The following is a 22,171-nucleotide window of genomic DNA, read 5'->3' on the forward strand; positions in this document are numbered from 1 at the left end:
CAAATCTTTATAATCTCAGCCCAAAGACTAGTAAAATTCATTAACATTTAGTCAAGATAGAAACAAATTTCTTAATTCGCCATTCAAGTTTTTCATTCATGAGACTTGCAAATTATTCTGGGGAATTTCATAATTTATTTTATTTGTTTTGATTCTGATTTTTGGTATAATTTCTATCCTCTGCCTTAAAACGCAAACATGCACATAAATATTCATAATACACGTAGTGTAATTAAATTAGGTACAAAAAAATCGGATTTGTTACAATAAATATATATATATATATATATATAATCGATTGTTATACTTAATTATAAGTACCGACAATTATAAATTAAATATATGATATTTAAAAATATAAAGAGATCCATTTAAATCGTATTTACATGACATTGTAATGCATTAGCATTTCATTACTATTTGGTTTTTGTTTTAGTTTCTTTTCTTTTTTTTTTTTTTTGTTTTGAAGTCTAGCCGATTTTTAATAGATTTAAAATCATTAATTACATCAAAATGATACAGAGCTAAATATTGACTATATATCTTGCCTGCTTTATTTTGTGTATCTCTTTCTCTGTTCAACTGATGCTAAATCTTTTACATTGTATATATTTCGTTTTGTTGTTGTGTTTCTGAACATTCTTTAATATTATTTATAACATATTGTTTGATGTCTGAACTACACACAGTAATTATTAAGTCTGGCAGGGTATGGTATGTAAGGTAAGATGAGGACGTTCTAATTTTTGTAACTTTGCTACATTTTTATTTACAAAAAAGTTTTTTTTTTTTTGTTAATTTTACTGAGAAACTGCAGCTGTTGGCCAATTTGATTGGAAATTTGTATGTATTACGTTTAAAATTATATCTGCAGTTTCTATCAATCTATAATTTACAATTTTAAAATGTCAAACTTGTGTTTTCTACACAAAAATAATTAACTGCCATATTAGATATTTATTATGTTTGTTTCTTTAGACGGCTTTTTAGCGGACGTTACTCAAATTTATTTGAACAAAGTTCATGGAATGAATATTTTGGTTTCTTTTTTTCTCTTTTTGTTTTGGTTTACTCTCTTTTGTTTCATTTGAGACACATACATATGTATATTAAAAAAAAAATAATATGAAGTTCATTATGCATTTTCCTTTTTGCATTCAGTCACAACCCACACAACGGGATATAGGTTACGGCAACTCCACTTCACTTGTTATTATTATCCTGCAACAAATCCTCCAGGGCACCATTGAGACGTCCTTTACTGAGGGCATCGACAAGTATATGCAATCGTTCCTCACGCTCGGAGTGGCGGCGTTCCAACAACGATACCTAATAGTGAAGCATGAAATGTTTTTTTAATTTAAATTATTATTCTCTCCTAATCACAACACAACATTTTGTTACCTTAGCTTTCAGTGCATAGTAATCAACGGGTACTTTACGTCTCTTTTGTGTAGCCTCGTCGCGTTCATTGAGACGTTGCTGTAAAATGCGCACCGCATCATTGCAGCTGGCCAACTCCCGCTCATGAGCACTCTGCAAGGTCTTAAGCTATATAAAGCATTAAGAAGAAATTATGATAAATCGTTTGCTTTATTTCCATGGCTGTTGTTAGTCTTGCTGGTTACTTACATCTTGCAAACGTTTGTCGTGCAACGTTTTGTAATCGGCCTCTAGCAAGCGATATTTATTCTGTGCCTCTTTAAGAGCTTGATTCTCTGTGGTGGCTGGTATATGGTCATGGTGATAGTAATGATGGTCATAGCCTCCACGGCGTTGACTCAGGCCAGTTGAATTTATTAGGCTGCTGCCACTGCTTTGAGGTAGCTTAGAACCTAAATAAAATAGAAGAAAATTAGTTAATTCTTTGACATTGGTGACTCCGAAGTTTCTTAAATTTTAGAGAAAGATAAACGAAAACCTTAAAATGTCATGTTAATACTCATGATATATGTTTGTAAGTTCTTTTCCTAAAGTAAACAATATCCAAACAATATCCTAAAGATAGTTTTAGTTATAGATATCTTGACATAACTTATGTAATTGAAGTTCATTGATCTAACTGTCTTATGAGATTGTCGAACAATCAGTTGGTATCATTTTTTTCTTTCTTCTTTCTTTTGGGAATGAAACCTTTTCTGATGTAAAATGGAAATTGATAATACCAAATCATATTGCATAATCAGATTAAACAAAAATATAAAATTTGCATTTCAACACGCGCCGCACATACACACACACACACAAAATGAGAAAAGATATTTTTGGCATTTACAATTATTAACCACAAAATGAAGACGACGGCGTCGTCGACTCGACGGTTCGACGGCTCATTAATTAGCTAAACAAGACATGAAATTATACAAAAAACTGAACAAACTCAAAACTCAAGCAAACGACGCCTCGTCGACGGCAACGACGACGACGACGACAAGTAAGTCGAAGTGTTGGATGCCGGACCGCGTCTTTGACTTTGACTTTCGCTTTCGAATTTTCTTTTTCAAATCAAAAGCCAAGAAACAAAATACGAAAAAAACCAAATATAAACAAGCGGTTTGCCAGGTGACATAACCAACTGGCCGAGATGCGGTCGAGTCTTTGGTTAGGGGGAGGGTGTAGGTAGAAGCCGGTTTAATGCAATTGCCGTTTGAAACGAGTGCAAAAAGTGGCCGCCAATGGCCAATGATTTATGCCAGGCAATTTATTTGTTGCTGTACGCTGTACGTGCTGAACTGCCTAACTGGCTGGCTGACTGACTAACTGACTGACTGACGGACGGACAGACAACGGATCAGCAGAGAAAGTCTATAAATTACCAACCAGCAGCAGGTACAGCGACCGAGTGACATACACACACAAAGAGCGAGAGAGAAGCACACACATGCTCTTGGAGTTGACACAAGGGCGTAGTTAAGTTGTCAATCTTACATTTGAATAACTATAATTTAAACGGTTTTAAACAATAAACTAAGTTTATCCACTTTAACTAAATTGCAAGAAATTAGTAGCTAATGCAAAAAAAAAAATACAAGTTTTTACTTGACCCCTTCCCACTACGCCTATATTTTTTTGTGGAGTGTATTAATAATAGAGAAATGGGCATAGAGACCTGCTGAACCACTGCTGCTCATGTTGGACTCTCCGGTGGCTGAGGTTGGTGTTAATGCTCCACCACCTCCGTGTCCTGATCCTGCACCATTGCCAGGACCTCGTTCCCTTTGCAATTTCTTGATGGTCTTTTTGCAGTCATCTAGTTCTCGGGTCAGACGTTGCATAGCCTTGTTCTTGATGGCCAAATCGACGCGCATGCTACGCACCGAGCTAAGCAAATGAGCGGAATCGTCCTTTGTCGAACCACTTGCTCCGCCGCCGCCACCACTGCCGCTGCCTGTGGTGAGCAACGATAGAGTCGATTCAGATTGTGAAATGGGCAGCTTAGATGCAATACCACCACCAACTACTATGGCCGGTGGTCTTCTATGCTGTCCACTTTGTTTCGAGTTGGGACGTGATGTATTTGGCGTTGAGTTGGCAGTGCTGCTGGTGCTGCTGCTGGCCGAATGTGCTTGGCCATGGCCATGAACATGGGTAGTGGTACAGCCAATGGTATTGGTGGCATGATCACGCCTAGAACCAGGCGTTGTCTGTGTCTCAGAGGTTGTGGTATTAATGGTAGTGCTGTTTGGCTGGTAAGTGGCCACTGCTAATGACCCGGCCGTATGGAGTGCATTGCCTTCAGTTGCTGTTGTTGTCTCCTCGGTCTGTGTGCAATTGTTGTAAAACCTGTCCGCCCGATGCTGCATATAACGATCCAGTGTACGCACTTGACTCTCAATTTGTTCATTCAACTTGGTGTTAATCTCTTGCAGACTGTAGAGCAGTAGTAGTAGTAGTAGTAGTAGTAGTAGTAGTAGTAGTAGTAGTAGAGTGGAAAGAAAAACAAAAATAATGTGTCTCTCGCTCACACAATTAATACGATTATTTTGTTTACCCACCTTAAAACCTGAGTCTCCAAATCGGCAATATGGGTCTCATATTTGGCCTGAACTGAATTGAAACGAGCCTGAACATTGGCCAATATCTGTTGAGCTTTGCTATCCTGCTCTTTGGCATCCGACTCCAATTGTGCTATGCGTTGCTCCAGCAACTTGCGACTATTCAAATTTTCTTGATCGTTTAGTGAACAAATGCCAGGACTTTTTGAGGCCACTGCAAACAAAAAAAAAGAGAGAAGCATGTCCATGGAGTTGAATGTATAAACTATAAAAACTTTTCTCTTACCTATTAAGGCGGAGACTGAATCAGGATGCTTACGCATTAGAATGCGTTCCATTTCGCGACATTGTCGCTGCAAATCCTGTATGACTTTGGCATCCTTCTCCTTGCCATCGGCGGCACGCTTGCGTTCTTGCTGCACTTCCTCCAATTCGGCTCGCAGGGAATTCTGCATTTGCAGGGCCTCGGCACGATCACGTCGAGCTGCCTGCAATTCGGAACGCAACACTCCGGCGCATTCGTTGAGATGTTGCACATCCAATTTAAGCATTTCGGACTCTTCTTGTAGGCGGCTATTGTGCTCCCGCAACGAACGTTGGGTCTGCGAGAGTGAATCACTTTGCAACCGTATGGAGGCCAAACGCTCTTCGGTATCCTTTAATTGCTCCTGCAGCTGTTCAATCTCGTGTTTGAGGGCATGCTCACGCGACACACTGGCGGCACTGCAATTCATCATTGGTTCAATGGGCGAACTGAGAGTGCTGACAAGATGTTTGGGTGAACTGCCTACGGCCTTTTCGCAATAACTGGCCATGGGTTTGATCGGTTTAATGGGAGAATGTTGTTGGCCACGTTGAACACCAGTTATTGCCGCCGATGTACTATTTCTACGTATCATTGCTTCCACATCATTCTCAGCTTCGGTTAAGTCTTCCATCTGTCAAAATATAATAAATTTAATTTGACTTGTTTCGATGATTTTTCTAGATTTCAAATTTAAGTAATAGTTGTCAAATGAGGATTTTAAGGCAAAGACTTGCTGATCTTTGACCATTAAATATAAAGCAGATAAGATCATTACAATATGTGTGGATTGATGACAACAACAACAACAGCAACCATATACAACAAAACGGACCACAAACAAGCAAAATATTGAAGAAAGTTTTGTGCTCCAGCTCCACCTTCACTCTACTCCACCTTCACCTGCTGCTGCTGCTGCCACCTTCTCCACCACTACCCATCAGCACCACCACCACCACTCCCTCTGCACTCCACCCCACACACCTTTGTCATTATTCATTGTTCAGAGTTTTTTTTTAAGTCGCATTTTGACATTGCTAAGCGTTTTTTGTGTTTTGTGTGTGTGCTTTTTTTTTGTCGGTTACCCATAGTTATTCGCCCACTCTCGCTTTCATCTCAAGCTGCCAAAAAACAAGGCAACAACTCACAAAAAAAACAATACAAATCGAAGAAATCCCCTAGAGATTCTACATACTACATACGCCACCTGCTTTTCGGCACTCCCATATTTCCAATCCCCACTTTATACTTACTTTATCCTCTAAAAAAAACCCAAAGACAACTTATTTCATTAAAGGTTTCATTTATGTGGCAATTACTTTTGCCTATAAACCTTTTAAATCAAAATTTTTGGTAAAAACAGAGATAATTCTGATAATTAACTTCTTTCTATTTTGATAAGAACATTAATATTGGGCGAGATTTATAAGTTTAAGAAGTTTAAGTCTTTGTATCGAATTGTATCTCTAGGAAAATTGAGTTTTGTTCTGTTGAAGTTTTCATTTTGCTTTCGCCTGAATTATTCAAAGGTAAGAATAAAAAAAAAGTAATATAAAAACTCTTAAATTTTTTAATATCATTTGATATTATGATATTATGATGATCATTTGATTCTTAAGAAAACTTTCTATTTGAAATCAATTTAGCGAATCGCATGAACAATTAAAACGTGTTTAAGTATCGAGTAAAAACAATAATAACGAGTGCAACGAGTGAATTGCCAATTGATCAATTGACTAACGAGTGATAAGTCTGAATAAGTATATATTAAGGACAATTTCACTACTTGACCCAGGCCACTTGGCAATTTACTCGACTCGACTTGGACATGCGTTCGCTCTTCCTCAATTGTCATTTTGTATTGATAAACTCCACTTATAAAGTGAAAGGAGCGACGATGATGCGGTGTCGGTAATGGCGCCAATTGTTTGTATGCTCTCTGTGCGATGATGACGATGATGATGATGGAGGTGGAGATGAAGATGAAGATAAAGGTGAAGGTGGAGCTGCGGAACTGCGGAGGGGTTTGGACGATTTGATTAGAGAGTCAGTGTGTGTGTGTGTGTGTGTGTGTGTGGAGACACCTCAGCTTACATTTATTCAGAAATCATGTCAATGAGCACAAATTGGAAACTTATAAAGCTCCGCACATACAACAATGACATCAAGGCGGCAATTGAACACCGATATAATCGAGATGGAGTAAGTGGAGGGGATATGTAATTGTTTAAACAATTTCATTTTCACAATACATCAAAATATTTGTATATACAATCATTTTAAACAAGAACATTGCTCATATATAGGTATGTATATACAACATACACTTTCTTCAATATAAAAGATTGATGATTAAACATTTGACCAATTTTAGAATACCCTCTGCCCAGGTATATATGTATGTACATACATACATGTAAGACGCAGATTACAACCTTTTTCTTTTACATTAAAATTAAAACAATATTGAAAAACCGAGTAAATGTAAACATGAAAAAGGTTTTTTTAGATATTAATTTAAAACAAATCTTAAGAATTTTGTAAAAATGTGGGATAAATCAAAAAATTGATCATTATTTGTATTCTATATTTGCAAAACAATTTTTTTTAATAGAAATAGATACTAGATCTAAATCTTAAATGATAAGAGTCATAATTAAAAGGCATCAAAAATCTTAATAAAAACTATTGAGAGTCTAATTAAAAATTTCACACCATGAAACAGAAAATATTGAAAACTTGAAAACCCCCTCACTGAAATATACAATTCTGGCAACGTCCATGATAATGTTTAAATGGAGTATTTAAAACTTAACTACAGCTTTTAACGTACTTGACATTATTGATTGATTTTTTTGTAATTTGTAACTTTATTTTTTTGTCGTTCATGTTTCGTTTTCTATGCTGCGCCTGTTGCTGTGCTGTTGCGACCTCTGAAAGAAAGCGAGAGCGAAGCGGGCGGCGTTGGCGACATTTGGAAATTAACATAAAAAGATCGAACAAGAGCGGCAACAACAACAACAACAACACCAACAACAACTGATGGCTAGCCGCATTCATGGAAGATTCATGCAACCGATAAGCAGCAACAGCAACAACAGCAGCAACAGACGCTGACCGCGACAACGCTCACTTCACTTCACTTCACTCACAAGGAAGAGAGCGAGTTGGTGTTGTTGTTGTTAATATTGTTGCTGCTGCTGTTGTTACCTAAACAGGTGCGGATTTAAGTCAATTAGCGCCTTGTCTATAGCAAACAAACACAAATTTGCGAGGCTGGAAGGAAAAGCGATCACTTTATTTAAGTTGATAATTGTCCTTGATGAACTTTAGGAATCTGTTGCAGAATCATTCCAACTCAATTTAAACATAATGGGTCATCATATTTCTATATTGGTACAATTATAAATAAATTTTTGTTTAATATGAATATGATTTTTCTTTCTAAAATGACCCATTAAAAATCTACAACTAAAAACTTTGTTTACTTATTTTTTTCAAGACATTTATGTATGTATATGTCTGAGTAATCCTTTAAAGGCACAGCCGTAATAAATCTAAGTCAAATAAAAAATAAATAGATCAGTATAAAGAGATCTGACTCCTGATGTTCTTATTATAAACAAGGGCAACTCAAGTGAAAATGAAATTTTGTATTTCAAAGGATGCAGAAAAGCCCATTTTTTGGTGAATCCTTTTTGGAAGTTTACACATAGTGATTGGAATAGAGAGAGTTTATCATTACACTACTTGAGAATTGATAAGCATAAGCATAGGCGTAGTCATTACCAGGGCCGAGTTAGGGTCGGTGTTAAGTTTAGAGTATAGATGGATCCGGTCCTGAACATTGCTGGTTGTTGTTAGTTGTCGCTGCCAACGCATTTACATACATAACACGATTGTCATACACTCACACACATATGAGCAGAGAAAGACAGAGAGAAAGAAAGAAGAAAGAAAACATATTGAAAATGAAATGGCAATAGACTTTTTCCCAGTTGGCGGTATAAAAGCGCCACTCCACGAATGGGACATGTCTCATTACTAGTTCAACTCAGATCTCGCAAAGATGTTTAACGGGAGATCAAGCACTCCAATACTTCTGCCATCAAGAAGGAGAAGATGGATGACACCGATGATCAGTATGCTGCTAATGAGCATCATTACATTCGGTTCGGTATCATCGATGTCATTGGATCGCTTGGCCTTGGAGCGCAACGAGCTTGTCCAGCTCCCGCCAGTTGACACAGAAGACAATAATAACAATTCTCCCATATTGGTTGATGATCTAAAATTGACCGCTGCCCCAAATGGTGGGAATACCGATACATATATGCTAGTTCCTGCATCGGTGGCCAATCAATTGGACCAATCGGCAAATGTGATTATGAATACCATTGAAAATGTGCCGGAGTCCAGTGATTCGGAAACGGATTTGTCCAATCCAAATTCTGATATGCTTATGCTGGAAAGTGATCAAGGACCAGCTATGCAAATGGTTGCCTTGCCCAGTGATATAACCATAGCCGAAAGTCCAGCTATCGAAACACCGGCCAGTGAATCCATGGAGCTAATTGCCGAGCATGTGGTTGAGGAATTACAAAAACCAATTAGTCAAGAGGTGCAATTGGAAAATGTCGATGAAGCTGTGGAAACTGCCACTGAGGAGACAGAAAAGGAACAGCAAAATGATGAGCCAGAGCAGGCCCATGAACAGGAACAGGAGCAACAGCAGGAAGAAGAACAAGAGAGGAAAGAAGAGGAACCCGCTGCCTTACAGCCTCAGGAGGAATCTGGTTCCACAGAAAGTTTGGCACACATCATGGCCGATGCAGTTGATGTCATGGAAAAGGAAATCGAAGAAGCCATTGAACCAGAAGAACCACATGCCATTGAAAAGGAAGAGGAATCTTCCAATGCTGAACAGACTGTGGAGAAAGACACAACTGAAGCATCCTTAATGGATATCATGGCTGATGGCATTGAAGAAGGACTCAGTGCTGCCATGGATCAAGTAGAACCAGAAGAAAAACCTGAGGATGCCAAGGAGGAAGAAAAAAAGGAAGCCGATGAAGAAGAAAAGGTGCAGGAAGAAGAAAAAACGGAAATAGATGCCAATGAGGAAGAACATATGCAGGAGGAGGAGAAGGTGCAGGAGGAAGAGAAGGTGAAGCAAGAAGAAAAGGTGAATGACGAACAGACAGTTGTGGAGAAGAATGAAGAAACAAAGGAGAACGTAAATACCGACGAAAAGAAAGATGAGGAAAATGAAGTAGAAAAGGTGATTGAAAATGAGGAAGAAAAGCAAAACGAAACAGATGAAGTAAAGGAAGTGCCACTAGAAGCCGAGAAGGTGGAAGAAATCATTGGAGATGACAAGGAAGTTGAAGATAAACAAGAACCACAAGAACAACATGAGGCTGTAAATGAAGAAATGGAAGTAATCAAAAATAATGATGAAACTGAAACAGAGCCAGAGGAAAAGAAGCCAGACCCAGAGGCTGACAAGGCTGAGGAGGAGACACAGGTGATCGAACATGTGGCTGAAACAGAGCCTGAACTAACTCAGGAAACCGAAATGCAAATTCAGGCCGAGCCAGAGCCAGAAAAGGCCGAACTAGAGGAGGACATAGTGGAAGATGCTGAAAAACATACCGAAAAAGAAGCAGAAAAGTTGGAGGTTCAGCAACAAGATGATGTTCCAGTTGCTCTGCCAAGTGAGGTGCAAGAAAATGAAATAGAGCCACAACAGACACCAATCACTGAATTGGAGGATAACCAAAAGGCTGAACCAGAACACCAGGAACAGGCTGAAGAAGAAAAGCAAGAAGAGCCTACTGAAAGTGAAGTTGCACAACCAGAGCAAACTGCATCTGAGCCAATTGAAGCTATACCCATAGAAATGGAGCCTGAAAAACAGGAACAACAAGCAGTAGAAGAAGAACCTAAACCAGAAACCGTAGAAATTGCTGAAGAACCATCTAAATTGCCCGATAACATTAAGAATGATGAAGTTGAGGAAGCTGAACCCAAACCAAACCACGAAGACCAACAAACCAATGAGCAGCAACCGACCATAGAAATGCAAGCCAATGAAGAGGAAAAGAAGGAAGAACCACAATCAGTACCAGAATCCTTGTTAACCACCATCATACCAATGGTTCCAGCTATCCCCCAACAGCAACAGCAATCACAACAAAAACCTCTACAAGTGTTAGACAGTGTGTTGAACTATGTGAACGCATCGTTCATGCAAGCCGAATCAGATCTGCCCAAAGTCGAAACGGAAACAGATTCATCTACATTTAATGCCCATTTGAGGCGTTATGATGGGGCACAAGTCTGGCGTATCGTGGTGCAAACCGACAAGGATAAAAAAATGGCCGATGAATTGCAAACGAAATATGGTAATGTCCCCCTATATAATGTCCCCAAAAAATATGCCCTAGGAAAATTTTTCATAAACTCTTTTGCCCACTTATTGCAGATGGTCAACTATGGAAAGAGGTTAAACAAGAGGTTGACTATTTGCTCAAGCCACAGGTTTTAGCCGCCGCCGAAAGACATATACGTGCCGCAAATCTATCCCGCATTGTGTTAATCGACAATTTGCAGCAGGTGATTGAAGTGGAGAATCCACCAGCAGAAAAAATTGCTGAATTGCAGAACCGCAAGGGTGAGTGAGTTAAATTGAGTTGAATGCCCAAGGAGTGTGAAAAGTCACAGGACACGAGACACGGCACACGGGACGCAGACGACACACGACACTTTTGACAGCATTTTGCCATAGTAATAAAGGGCAAAAGGTGTTTTAAGGTGTGAGGGTCATGTGCACGCACTGGAAACGCAACTTGAACAAAATGTTTAATCAATACACACCAACACGGCCCTGCCCAGCCTAGACCGGCCGACAGACAGACAGATAGCAGACATTAATTTCCTTAACAGCATAAAAAGTTTTTCCTTCACAAAAACGAACAAACAACAAAGTGACGAAATGCAATTAAGCAATGTGTTAACCATCCCTTTTACATTTCAATAGGACATCGTTTGACCTGGCAGGCATATCATCGTTTGGAGGATATTCATGGCTTTATTGACTATATGGCCAAGACATATCCAGATATTTGTTCAACAGAGATTATTGGCTATTCGGTTGAGAAGCGTCCCTTGAAGATACTGAAGTGAGTTCAAAACTTTCTCTCCCTTGCTATGGGCAGAGAGTAATCTTTTTGCTCATTCGTTTCGTTTAGAATCTCCAATGGTAATTCAAGTAATCCTGGCATTTGGATCGATGGCGGTATGCATGCACGTGAATGGATTAGTCCCGCTACTGTCACCTATATGGCAAATCAATTGATCGAAGGTTGGGAAGATTTACCCGAACATATGCGTAATATCAATTGGTTCATTCACCCGGTGGCCAATCCCGATGGTTATGAGTATTCTCATACCACAGATCGTTTGTGGCGTAAAAATATGCGTGCCCATGGTCGTCAGTGTCCTGGTGTTGATTTGAATCGTAACTTTGGTTACAAATGGGGCGGCAAGGGAACCTCAGCAAGTCCCTGCGCCCAAACATATCGCGGCAGTAAGGCTTTCTCGGAACCAGAGACATTCTATATTTCGAAATTTATTAGTAGCTATCCACGTGAGACATTCCAGGCATATCTATCATTCCATAGTTATGGCCAATATATATTATATCCATGGGGCTATGATTATCATTTAACGCAAGATCGTGCCGATTTGGATCGTGTGGCACGTCAGGCAGGAACAGTAAGTTTTAGGAACTAGCGCTAAAAGATAATTTTTAACAATTTTTCTCTCATCAATCTCTCGTTTTGCAGAGCATCACAAAGTCAACGGGTGTCAAGTATACGGTGGGTTCATCGGCTACCACTTTGTATCCAGCTGCTGGTGGTTCAGATGATTGGGCCAAGGGTATTGCTGGCATTAAATATGCCTACACCATTGAAATGGGCGATACGGGACGCTATGGATTCGTTTTACCAGCCAGATTTATCCAATACAATGGTAAAGATGGCTACACCTTCGCCAACACAGTGGCCCGGGCCATTGCCCAGGGACGTAATGGTGGTGCTGATGGTGGTGTTGTCAGTGGTCAGGCCAGACGTCGTCGTCACTGAATGCATTTAGTTGAAATTTAGTTTTTTTTAGCTTAATTATTTATTTTTTTGTTTTTTTTCAAATTTTTTTTTGTTTTTCTTTCATTTTTTTAACGTCGAATGTTGTTATACATTTAATTTATTTATTTATTTATTTATTGTAACTAGACGAATTGTAACATATATGAAATAGACTGAGAAATGTTTATTTGAAATCACACACACAGACAACACGCAGATAGATACATATAAGATATATACAAGCAGGTGAAACTATTGTGGCACATCTCGCTACCAAAACCGGGTGTATAACAGTCTCTTCTTTCGCATTGATTTGTGTTCAAAGTAAAAGTTGCTGGACTATGCAAATATTTAAAATCTATTGTCTATTGGATTGGATATTTGGCCTAGTTTGTGGCTCCATCCAGAATGAACTGAACTCTCTTCAAAGTTGTTTCAACGGTCTACAAGATCGGTTGTTAACCATATCGTAACCGAAATCGTACGTATCACAATCGTTATTGTGTGGCAATGCACTTGACTTGTCTATCCCTATTGATTTTCACGCTTAACTTTGCCACATCTGTGGAACGAACTGTGAGTGATGCAACCGTTAGTAGCACTTTGGCTCGTTTGCCATTTTTTGGCGGCGGTGTCGGCCAATTGTTACGGTATATAAGACCTTTGGATACAGTCATTGGCAATCAACGACGTTCCGAGCTGCGTAGTGAGCTCGATATCAACTACATTAGCTATAGAGGAAGTCAGTTGTGGAAGTTAAATTTTAATGCCACACGAATGGTTAATGATGATGATGATGATGAAGACTATGTTAATGAAAAGACATCAGCCATAATGCCCGGGCCAACGGATGCTGAGTTCAGCCAGATGGTTGAACGTTACGGTAAGTCAAAGTTGAAAGGGTTACCCCGAGGCGGGGGGCTTCGAAACAAAACACTGGGCACCCGGCTAATGAACCCTCTTGCCAGAGATTCAAGAATTCACTCATTTAATTTCAACTGTACAGCTCAACACAGCCACAGCCCAAAAAGAAAAAATATAGTCATCGTTTTTGTGGTTTTCTTCTTGGGTAATATATGCATAATTTTTTTTTTTTTTTTTGTTGGAATAAATCAACGATGGATGAGAAGTGGTCGTAAGAACTGGCCAACTTCTGACCTTCTGCTGAAAGTTGTTGGCTTAAATCGTCTTAGTTCACATTTCACGACCGCCTCAATCAGATGATGACAGTATTAATACGGCGGTGGTGTTGGTGGTGGTGCTGGTGGTTACAGTTTCTTTGCTTGCTTATCACGGCATTGAAGGCAGAGCGTTTAGTTCTTTGGCGCAGCATTTCAGTGCCGGGTGCTTTTCCGGGTGTACCTTTGGCACTTTGGTCTCTAAACAGCAGTGAACTCTATGACACAACATTCGAGAGTCTGCAATGGTTGTCGCCAACAGATTTACGACGATTTGATTTCATTTCACCGGGTTCGTCATATCAAATCAATCGACGATATCGCAATAAGGCCTCGGTGAAACGTTATTATGGTTATCAGCTATGGAAATTGCATGAAACCAGATTACTGGAGCCAAAATTAAAAGCCTTTTTGCAGCATTTTGGTAGTAGCATTTGGCATTTCTTTTTTTTTATCTAACTATCTTTAACTTGTTTGGGTCCCTTCAACAGGCACCGAGGTTTGGAATATTAATCAGGATGGCATCGATATTCTAATCGATCAAAAGAATGTGGCTACAGCTCGGGAGTTTATGGATAAGGCTAGCTTTAGCTATAACATTATGATCGATGATATTGAAAAGGCCATTGATGAGACATATACAGAAGCAGTTGTTCAGGATTCAGGCTTAATGGATTTAAATAATAATTCACATCCTTGGATGGAACGTGAAGGTGTTTTAATGACCTGGCGACGTTATCACGATCATGGTGATATACAGCAGTTTTTGCAAAACATCTTGGAAACTCATTCCGATTTGGTTGAGATCATACAAATTGGATTAACGCGCAATAAACGTCCATTAGAGGTTTTAAGGTAGGTACGCGACCAACTATTTATATATTTTGTTTGATTTTTGCATTACATTTTCAACAGAGTATCAAATGGGAATCCAAATAATTGGGCCATATTCGTGGATGCTGGTCTACAAGCACGGGATTGGCTAAGTCCTGCTGCTGTCACTTATGCCATATCCAAGCTAACGTGGCTCTGGTCAATGAATGAACTTGATAGACATATGCGACATATTGATTGGTATTTTCTACCCATCACCAATCCCGATGGCTATCAATATTCCCGTCTAACGGACCGGTTATGGACCAAAAATCGTAACTATGACAGTGCCACGGGCTGCTATGGCGTTAATTTGGATCGTAACTTTGATCAGGGGTGGAGCCAATCGGGTGGTTCGTCTGCGAATCCATGCAAGAATCTCTATAGCGGTTCGAACAGTTTCACCGAAATCGAAACACGTGCCATGCGCAATTTCCTCCTCAGTTTGGGTAAGGATTATTTAGGAGCTTATATCTCGTTTGGCGGCTATGGTCAAAGTATTACATATCCATGGGGTGACGCTGACTATGTGACAGAGAATCAACGACAATTGAAACAAACGGGCCGAGAAGCTGTACGCAATTTAAGACGTTTAAATCACGCGGAATATAGTCTGGGTACAAGCTATCGCCAGAAACTTGCCAGGCCAGGAAATTCTGCCGATTGGGTACAGCAGCGTATTGAACCGCAATTTGTGTATAATGTATTCCTAAAGGATCAGGGTCGATATGGTTATCTAATGCCACCGCACTATATTGTCGAATCCGGTGAGGAGGCCTTTGACTTTTTAAGCACAATTGCCAAGAATTTGAAATGAAATTCAGATACAATTTGTATCCGATTTGTATACAAATTGAGAGAGAAGCGGGCAGAGTTTTCAGAGATGCATTTGAAATTTCCCTCTACGCCGACATCATATACATATTATTTATTTTTTTTTTTTTAACTATAAAATTAAATAAAACTAAAAGAATTAATGCAACTTTTGAAGTAGTTTATTACGTTCCTTGAGTTGGTTGAAAGATTATTTCGGTTATTTATTTGCTCTGACTGGCTTTCAAAACTCAAACTCAAAATTCTGGTAAAAGGAAACCGTGATTTCTAACTGGCGATCGTACTCCGTAAAAAAATAGTCTACTTTTAGGCTTAGAGCTCAAAATATTCAACCTGTATGTGGTGTATGTGTCTTTGGGCCCATTTAGATTTAACATATTGAAGCACCTCCCGTCTTCAAGACTTCTCTTGCCGCCCTAACCCAATGCAAATTGCCCTACGGTCTTTTAGCATTATGTAAACTGATGGGAAAAATGCGAAAAAAAACAAATCGAGAATCACATGAACCCCAAAGAAACTCCAAAAGAAAGTTAAGGCACTATAAAGCGTCGGCCCGATCGCACGAGAGACACCAAAAGTGAATATACATATTTGAAAGAAAAAAAAAAAGAGAGCGGCAAAACGGCAGCGCGTCGAGATGGTAACGAACTTTCACTTTCAATCGCCTGAATTGAAAACCAGTAAGTCTCGATGGATATATATTTATTTTAATTTTACATATACAAATTATGCGGCGGGCGGGCGAAAGGTAGACACTGTCAAGAGCAGGTAACAAACAAGCAAAACCAAAAATTAAAAACAAAAAAATACAAAACATACGCTCAAAGCCGCCCGTAAAGAAAGTGATTTACTACAACAGAAAACCCCTTCCACCAACTAAACCATCACGAAAGAAAAAAACAGGTAAGAACTGAAGCTAGTTGGCAACCAGTGTTGGACCAAAGTCGACAAAAGAACTACACTATACAATACAATGCCCCAATAATAGTGCTTCAATTTCTTTTCATTTCACAGGGTAAACAAGTGATCGACTCGTTATCATTATTGAACATCATTTGTGTTCAAACACGATCAAAAGGCAAAGGAAAGTAAAAACTTGCCAAGTGGGTCAAAAATTGCTCGGTCATACAAACATATGTATGTATGTACAAATGGATATGGTATATTGTCGATCGTATATACAAAGCAATTGTGTGGTGCAATTGAACCCAAACCGCAACAATTCATTGTTGTTGCTTTTTTTCGTATGTTTGTTTTCTTGTTGAATTAAATCAAATTTACAACAAACCAACGCACTTACATATGTACATATATAGTCATCATGTGTTTGTGTGTGTGTGTGTGAGGGGTGTGTGTGTGTGTTTGCCTACACACACGCATCATGTAAACGACCCGTAGTGTCACAGTGGTGCCACCACTATCATCTATTTCCGTCAATCACTTCAAATCAACTGGAAATTCCCTTTAACAATTTTTTTTAGAAAAATAATTAATATTATGATGAGGCAATCTTTTACGTCAATGCATTATAAAATTGCACACACAAACACACAGAAAGATTTCTTAAAATTAATAGGAATTCTTTTGACAGCCAAAGAAATGCAAAAATTGCATACATTCTCATAAATTTAATTAAACAGATTAAATGACTTTGGGTTTTTTTCCTCTTTGGCCAAGTGTAAAGTATGTTAATCAATCGATATTGGAAATGAATCACTCGACATTTAATTGGCCTCTAACAATCATAAGTCGCACTTAAGACCGGCTTCAGTTTTGACTTCTATACGAACTTCCTGTTGCATTTTAAACAATCTATCTTTATTAGATATTCACACAACAGAAGTGCGCTCATCACTGGTGGTGTCATTACGTATTGGTGGTGAGTGGTGCAGTAATCTCATATGGAGTGCAGCCAAAACAGAGTGCAACTGAGTCATCTCAGCTGCAATCACACACAACGATAACGACGACGACGACAACGACGGGAACGATGGTAAAGCACACGAAGAGTCAATCGATCAGAAGAGAGTTGAAAATCAGCCAAGAGTCAGTTAGAGTCAGTCAGAGCCATTTGGTTGCAATGCATCCGTAATGTAATTTAACGGAGCAACAGAAAAGCCTGGCTTTTGGGCATTGGGTGTGGGCGTGGACCATGCACTTATGACACTCTCTCGCTATCTCCCTGTCTTGTTTGCTCTCTGTCCCTCTCTCTGTGCCTCTGTGTCTGATTGTGGTGCGTGGTTCTCTCTGCCTGCCAACTGCTGACTGTTTCCTGAGCCAGAGCCAGAGCCAGAGACCGCTGCTTTGTTTGGAAGCGTTAACGTCAGCGCAGCTGCGACTGTCACTTCATTCAGTACGCGACGATCGCTCCAAAGATCAGTCGTTGGACAGCAGCGCAAAATTTATTTATTTTGTTTTTGTTGTTTTGGTTTTGTTTTGTTTTGTTTTTGTTTTCTGATTTTAGTTTTTGTTGTTTTTTGATTTTCTTGCTGTTGTTGCTGTTGCTGCAGTTATTGTTGTTGGTTTTGTATATACATAGTTTTTACAACATTTTTGTACTCCGTTTTGAGTTTCGCCGACGTCGCGCTCACAGGCCCTCCGACTCTGGCCATATATGTATAAAAATTGAAGCGCATATAAGCACAGCATTTAGTCTGGCCGCAACGCTGGACCCTATCCCACATACACACACACACACACACACGCGCGCACATAAAGAACCAAGTGCGTCCCCCAACAACATCATCATCATCATCATCATTATCATCAACGTGCAGAAAAAGTAAGCCAAAGTACTAAAAACAAAAGTTAAAAAAAATACTAATAATCATAATAATAAGAATAAAACAAAGGGAACATAAAAAAAGAATGAGGATAAGTGAGTTGAGGAAATGTATTACAAATTTACCGGTTTAAAACAAAAAAAAAATATTTTTTCTTTCTTTCGATGTTTTTTTTTTTTTCGGAAATTAAGGAAAGTGTCGTTGCTCCAATTTTGTTTTGGTAAAACTTGATTTCTTTGAACATGTGATTAAAAACAAAAAAAAAAAAAGAGAAAGAACTGAAACTAAACTGAAAAAAAAAAACAAAAAATGATAAACATTTGTATGTATGTACAACTCACGGTATTTAATTGTACAATACAATACACGAAGGTCGAGGCAATTACTATATGAGGCCGCCAGGGAGGGGGAGGAAAGTAAAATCGTGTTGATATAGTTCGAGGAGAGAGAACCTGTTCTACGATGACTCCGGCAACTAAAGTGTGTTTATTTTTTTTTTTCCATCACACCTAGTGACAGTGCCGACACTTTCTGTACACAATAAATTAGCACAATATTCGAAATAATAGATGCTAAACAAAAAATTTTCGAAACTAGTAACATCAATTTCTATTTTCATATCAGTATGCGATCCAAGAGAATTCATTCCAAAACGTTAATGTGTTAAATTTCAAGATGTCACAAAAAAAAAAAACAACAAAAAAAAAATTGCGTCACACAAAGAGATAATCAGCATAAAAAAAACAACACTTCAACGCGTTCGGCATAATAAGTTTTGGATTTCAAAACTAATTTTGCTAACCATTGAACTTGAACTGTTTACGATAATCAAGCAAAATACATGATGATATTTAACGTTTTGTGCCAAATTCAAATTACAGAGTCAGACAAAGAGATCTCTCACTATTTCTGTGTTAAGAGTTAAAGTAGAATTTACTTTGAATAACGTTTTACACAATATAAAAAGTAGATTAGTTTTTAATGAAAGTTTCTGTTCCTGGTTTTGACACATTTTTCGGAGGCACTATTTAGTTTTTTGATTTTGTTAATAGATTAATTTGTTCATGGTCATGTAATGTTGGCTTGTGTGGGGATGTTTATTAGACCAAATCAAATTTGACTGCTAATTTAGTTTTATCTAACCTTTCAGAATGTTAGTTAATGATAATTATTTTTAAATATTTTTAAAAAAGCAAAATGACGGCAAATGTCAAAGCATACAAGATACTGATAAGAAAAAAATCGTTTCGTTTTTTTTTTTTTTGTTTTTTTTTTGCAGCTGACAATACATGAAGATGTCGTCATTATACAATTGTGTGGGGAAATTTTATATAGTTTCCCTGCTGATGATGATGCTCTGCTCTGTCCGCGCCTTGGCAGCTATGAATAATGCCACCGAATTCATGCTGGATGTAAATGAAATACCCCAACGATATGATGAGGCACAATTGTGGCGTATTTATAATATATCCGAGGCCATGCAACAACGCGTGCCTGTGGGACAGGTTTTGGAACAGAAATTCGGTGGTAACATTTGGAAGGAGAATTCTAAATTTCTCGATATATCCATACAAAAGGAACAGGTGAAGGCAGCACGTGCCTTCCTGGAAGCACATCGTCTGGACACTCAAGTTTTGAATTATAATGTACAATCGATGATCGATGAGGAGCTATTGGAAGGTGTTATGAAAACATCATCCGGACCAGGTGTACGTTCAAGTGAGTATTAAAAAAATAAAGGACAATAAATGGGAGGAACAATCAACTATTTTTTGTTTTTTTTTTTTTTTTTTTTGTAGAAAAAGCCACTGGCAGCACCATGCACTGGAAGGACTATCATGACTTGGAAACAATTTATGGTTTTATGCGAGAGATACGTACTAAATTCCCAAATATTGTGCGACTGTATACCATTGGCAAAACTGTTGAGGGACGTGATCTTAAAGTATTGCGGTAGGTGGTCTCATCTCCAATAAGCTTTTCAAGCTAAAGCCTAAAAGTATGCTTTTGTTTCTATTTATTTGTCATACAGTATCTCGGAAAATCCGCGTGAATATAAAAAAATTTGGATCGATGGCGGCATTCATGCACGCGAATGGATCAGTCCGGCCACAGTTACCTTTATTTTATATCAATTAATGTCAACTTGGGAGAATCAGCCATCCCATATACGTGGCCTTACATGGTATATTATGCCTGTCATGAATCCGGATGGATATGAATACAGTCGCACAGTGAATCGTTTGTGGCGAAAAAATCGTTCACCATCGCGACGTAACAATTGTCTGGGTGTTGATCTTAATCGTAATTTTGATATTGGCTGGTCTGGTTATGGTTCCTCAACGAATCCCTGCAGTGACACATATCGCGGCAACGCACCAGCTTCGGAGGAGGAAACGAAAGCAGTTGCCGAATTCTTGGCCAAACGTAAATACAATTTGGAAGCATATTTGACATATCATAGCTATGGTCAAATGGTTGTCTACCCTTGGGCTTATAAGGCAGTCAAGGTCAAGGATGCAAGTGTTTTGCAACGTGTAGCTAATACGGCTGTTCAAAGGATAGCACAGAAAACTGGCTCCACATATCGTGCCTCAGTCACTCATGAGGTCTTAGGCATTGCCGGCGGTGGTTCAGATGATTGGTCTCGTGCCGCTTTGGGTGTGAAATATGTCTATACCATAGAATTGCGCGATCGTGGGGCCTTTGGATTTGTCCTACCACCCAGATACATCAAGGATACGGCCCTAGAGGGATGGACAGTGTGCGAAACCGTTGCGCAGGCAATTGGTTAATCGCTTTATTAAAAAAGAGGGGGGCAACGTATGTTTTCTTTTTTAGTTATGTGTGAATGTGTTTGTGAATACATGTGAATCGATGGATGAGTGTATGTGGAATGTATGTGACCATTATGTTTCTTATGAATATATCAAATATATTCCTTTATTTATTTATGACGATTAAAAAAAAAAAAAAACAAAATAATTTTCCAACTTTTCAACTCAATTTTGGCCTTTTAATAGTAAAAACCAACGACTTATTGAATTACCATTAGAATTACTAGAATTATAAGAAGTACTTACCGTATCCTCATCATCGTCGGTATTATCTGTATGCAACTGAAGCTGTGTCAAGGTTTCCGTACGATTATGCATATCCTTGGGCGTTGATTCCTCCGATATGATTGACTCCGAGGGTAAATTGTCGACAAAAGTCGAAAAATTATTGTTCTGATTGGCGGCAGCACCATCTTTTTGAGGACTAACAATGGTGGTAATGGACGTACCAGCTGAGGAGGAAATTGATTTTACGAAAACGCCAGGCGTCGTTGCTGTCGTCGTCTTTTTTTTGGTCCATTTCAATGCGACGGGTAAATCGTTTATTTAGACGAATAGTGCTATGCGGTGATGATTGCGGTGAGGGTGACAAGGGTGTGGATTGACCCTGCCGTTTGGCGGCCGCCACATCTTGATTCACATCATCGCCATCATCACCGCCGCCGGTGGCTCCTAAGCGACCTAGCCGCAATTGCTTTTGAATTAAACGTTCTGCTTCCAAGAGCAACTCATCCACTGAACGCATATCCGAGCTATCACTTAAACGGCTAACTTCACGAAAAATACTTTCAGGATCCACTTCTCCTCCTCCGCCAATGCCAGCAATTCCAGTGACGCCGTTACAGTCTTGTTCTTTGGCCAGGAACTCTAAGATCGAACTGCTGCTGCTGCAGGTGTAGTCGTCCATGTTTCCCTTGGATTTGCTGCTGCTGTTGGTGGTGGTGGCGACGTTACCTGCTGCTGCACCTCCTTTGCCACCTGCTCCTTGGGCCACGCCCACCCCCAGGCTGTCGCCCACACGACGGGCTGTCTGCGGGCTAAGCACCTTGGACATTGCTTTCACTGTGTCTTTTGTTTACTTCTACTGTCTCGGTTTTTTATGTTTTTTTTTTTTTTTAATTATATTGTTGTTGTTGTTGTCAAACAGAGAATTTTGCAAGCAAAATACAGGGTGGCCAACTAACATTCGACATCCTTTGCCACCATTTTATCGATAA

General features: G+C 39.1%; 3 protein-coding genes across 3 annotated transcripts; 2 read left to right on the forward strand and 1 right to left on the reverse strand.

Moving 5' to 3' along the window:
- Positions 1 to 378: 378 nt before the first annotated feature.
- LOC137587136 (serine-rich adhesin for platelets) lies at positions 379 to 22,150 on the reverse strand. Its single transcript, XM_068303401.1, is given in 8 exon segments — positions 379 to 1,329; positions 1,405 to 1,551; positions 1,633 to 1,835; positions 3,110 to 3,870; positions 3,996 to 4,209; positions 4,282 to 4,933; positions 21,201 to 21,465; positions 21,467 to 22,150. Coding segments are annotated over 8 exon segments (2,910 nt in total). The 5' UTR covers positions 22,009 to 22,150; the 3' UTR covers positions 379 to 1,203.
- Positions 8,369 to 12,449, forward strand: LOC137582397 (uncharacterized). The gene is made up of 5 exons (XM_068296925.1): positions 8,369 to 10,706; positions 10,787 to 10,975; positions 11,342 to 11,483; positions 11,553 to 12,078; positions 12,150 to 12,449. Exons 1-5 carry the CDS (start codon positions 8,369 to 8,371, stop codon positions 12,447 to 12,449), a joined length of 3,495 nt encoding a protein of 1,164 aa, XP_068153026.1.
- Positions 9,580 to 21,123, forward strand: LOC137582404 (uncharacterized). Its single transcript, XM_068296936.1, has 10 exons — positions 9,580 to 10,706; positions 10,787 to 10,975; positions 11,342 to 11,483; positions 11,553 to 12,078; positions 12,150 to 12,423; positions 14,119 to 14,482; positions 14,543 to 15,267; positions 19,399 to 19,836; positions 19,917 to 20,070; positions 20,150 to 21,123. The coding sequence occupies exons 1-10, from the start codon at positions 9,734 to 9,736 to the stop codon at positions 20,910 to 20,912; spliced, it is 4,548 nt and encodes a 1,515-aa protein (XP_068153037.1). The 5' UTR covers positions 9,580 to 9,733; the 3' UTR covers positions 20,913 to 21,123.
- Positions 22,151 to 22,171: the final 21 nt, after the last annotated feature.

Source organism: Drosophila tropicalis, unplaced genomic scaffold (genome assembly GCF_018151085.1).
Source record: "Drosophila tropicalis isolate 14030-0801.00 unplaced genomic scaffold, ASM1815108v1 contig_158, whole genome shotgun sequence".
Taxonomy (NCBI): domain Eukaryota; kingdom Metazoa; phylum Arthropoda; class Insecta; order Diptera; family Drosophilidae; genus Drosophila; species Drosophila tropicalis.

Excerpts from the sequence above, each read along its gene's own strand:
- LOC137582404 (XM_068296936.1), top strand. The coding sequence starts at position 9,734 with ATGGAAGTAATCAAAAATAATGATGAAACTGAAACAGAGCCAGAGGAA. Across the intron at positions 10,707-10,786 it reads TGAATTGCAAACGAAATATG|ATGGTCAACTATGGAAAGAG; the intron begins GTAATGTCCCCC and ends CACTTATTGCAG. Across the intron at positions 12,424-14,118 it reads TGATGGTGGTGTTGTCAGTG|GCACCGAGGTTTGGAATATT; the intron begins GTCAGGCCAGAC and ends TCCCTTCAACAG.
- LOC137582397 (XM_068296925.1), top strand. The coding sequence starts at position 8,369 with ATGTTTAACGGGAGATCAAGCACTCCAATACTTCTGCCATCAAGAAGG. Across the intron at positions 11,484-11,552 it reads CGTCCCTTGAAGATACTGAA|AATCTCCAATGGTAATTCAA; the intron begins GTGAGTTCAAAA and ends CGTTTCGTTTAG. Across the intron at positions 12,079-12,149 it reads TGGCACGTCAGGCAGGAACA|AGCATCACAAAGTCAACGGG; the intron begins GTAAGTTTTAGG and ends CTCGTTTTGCAG.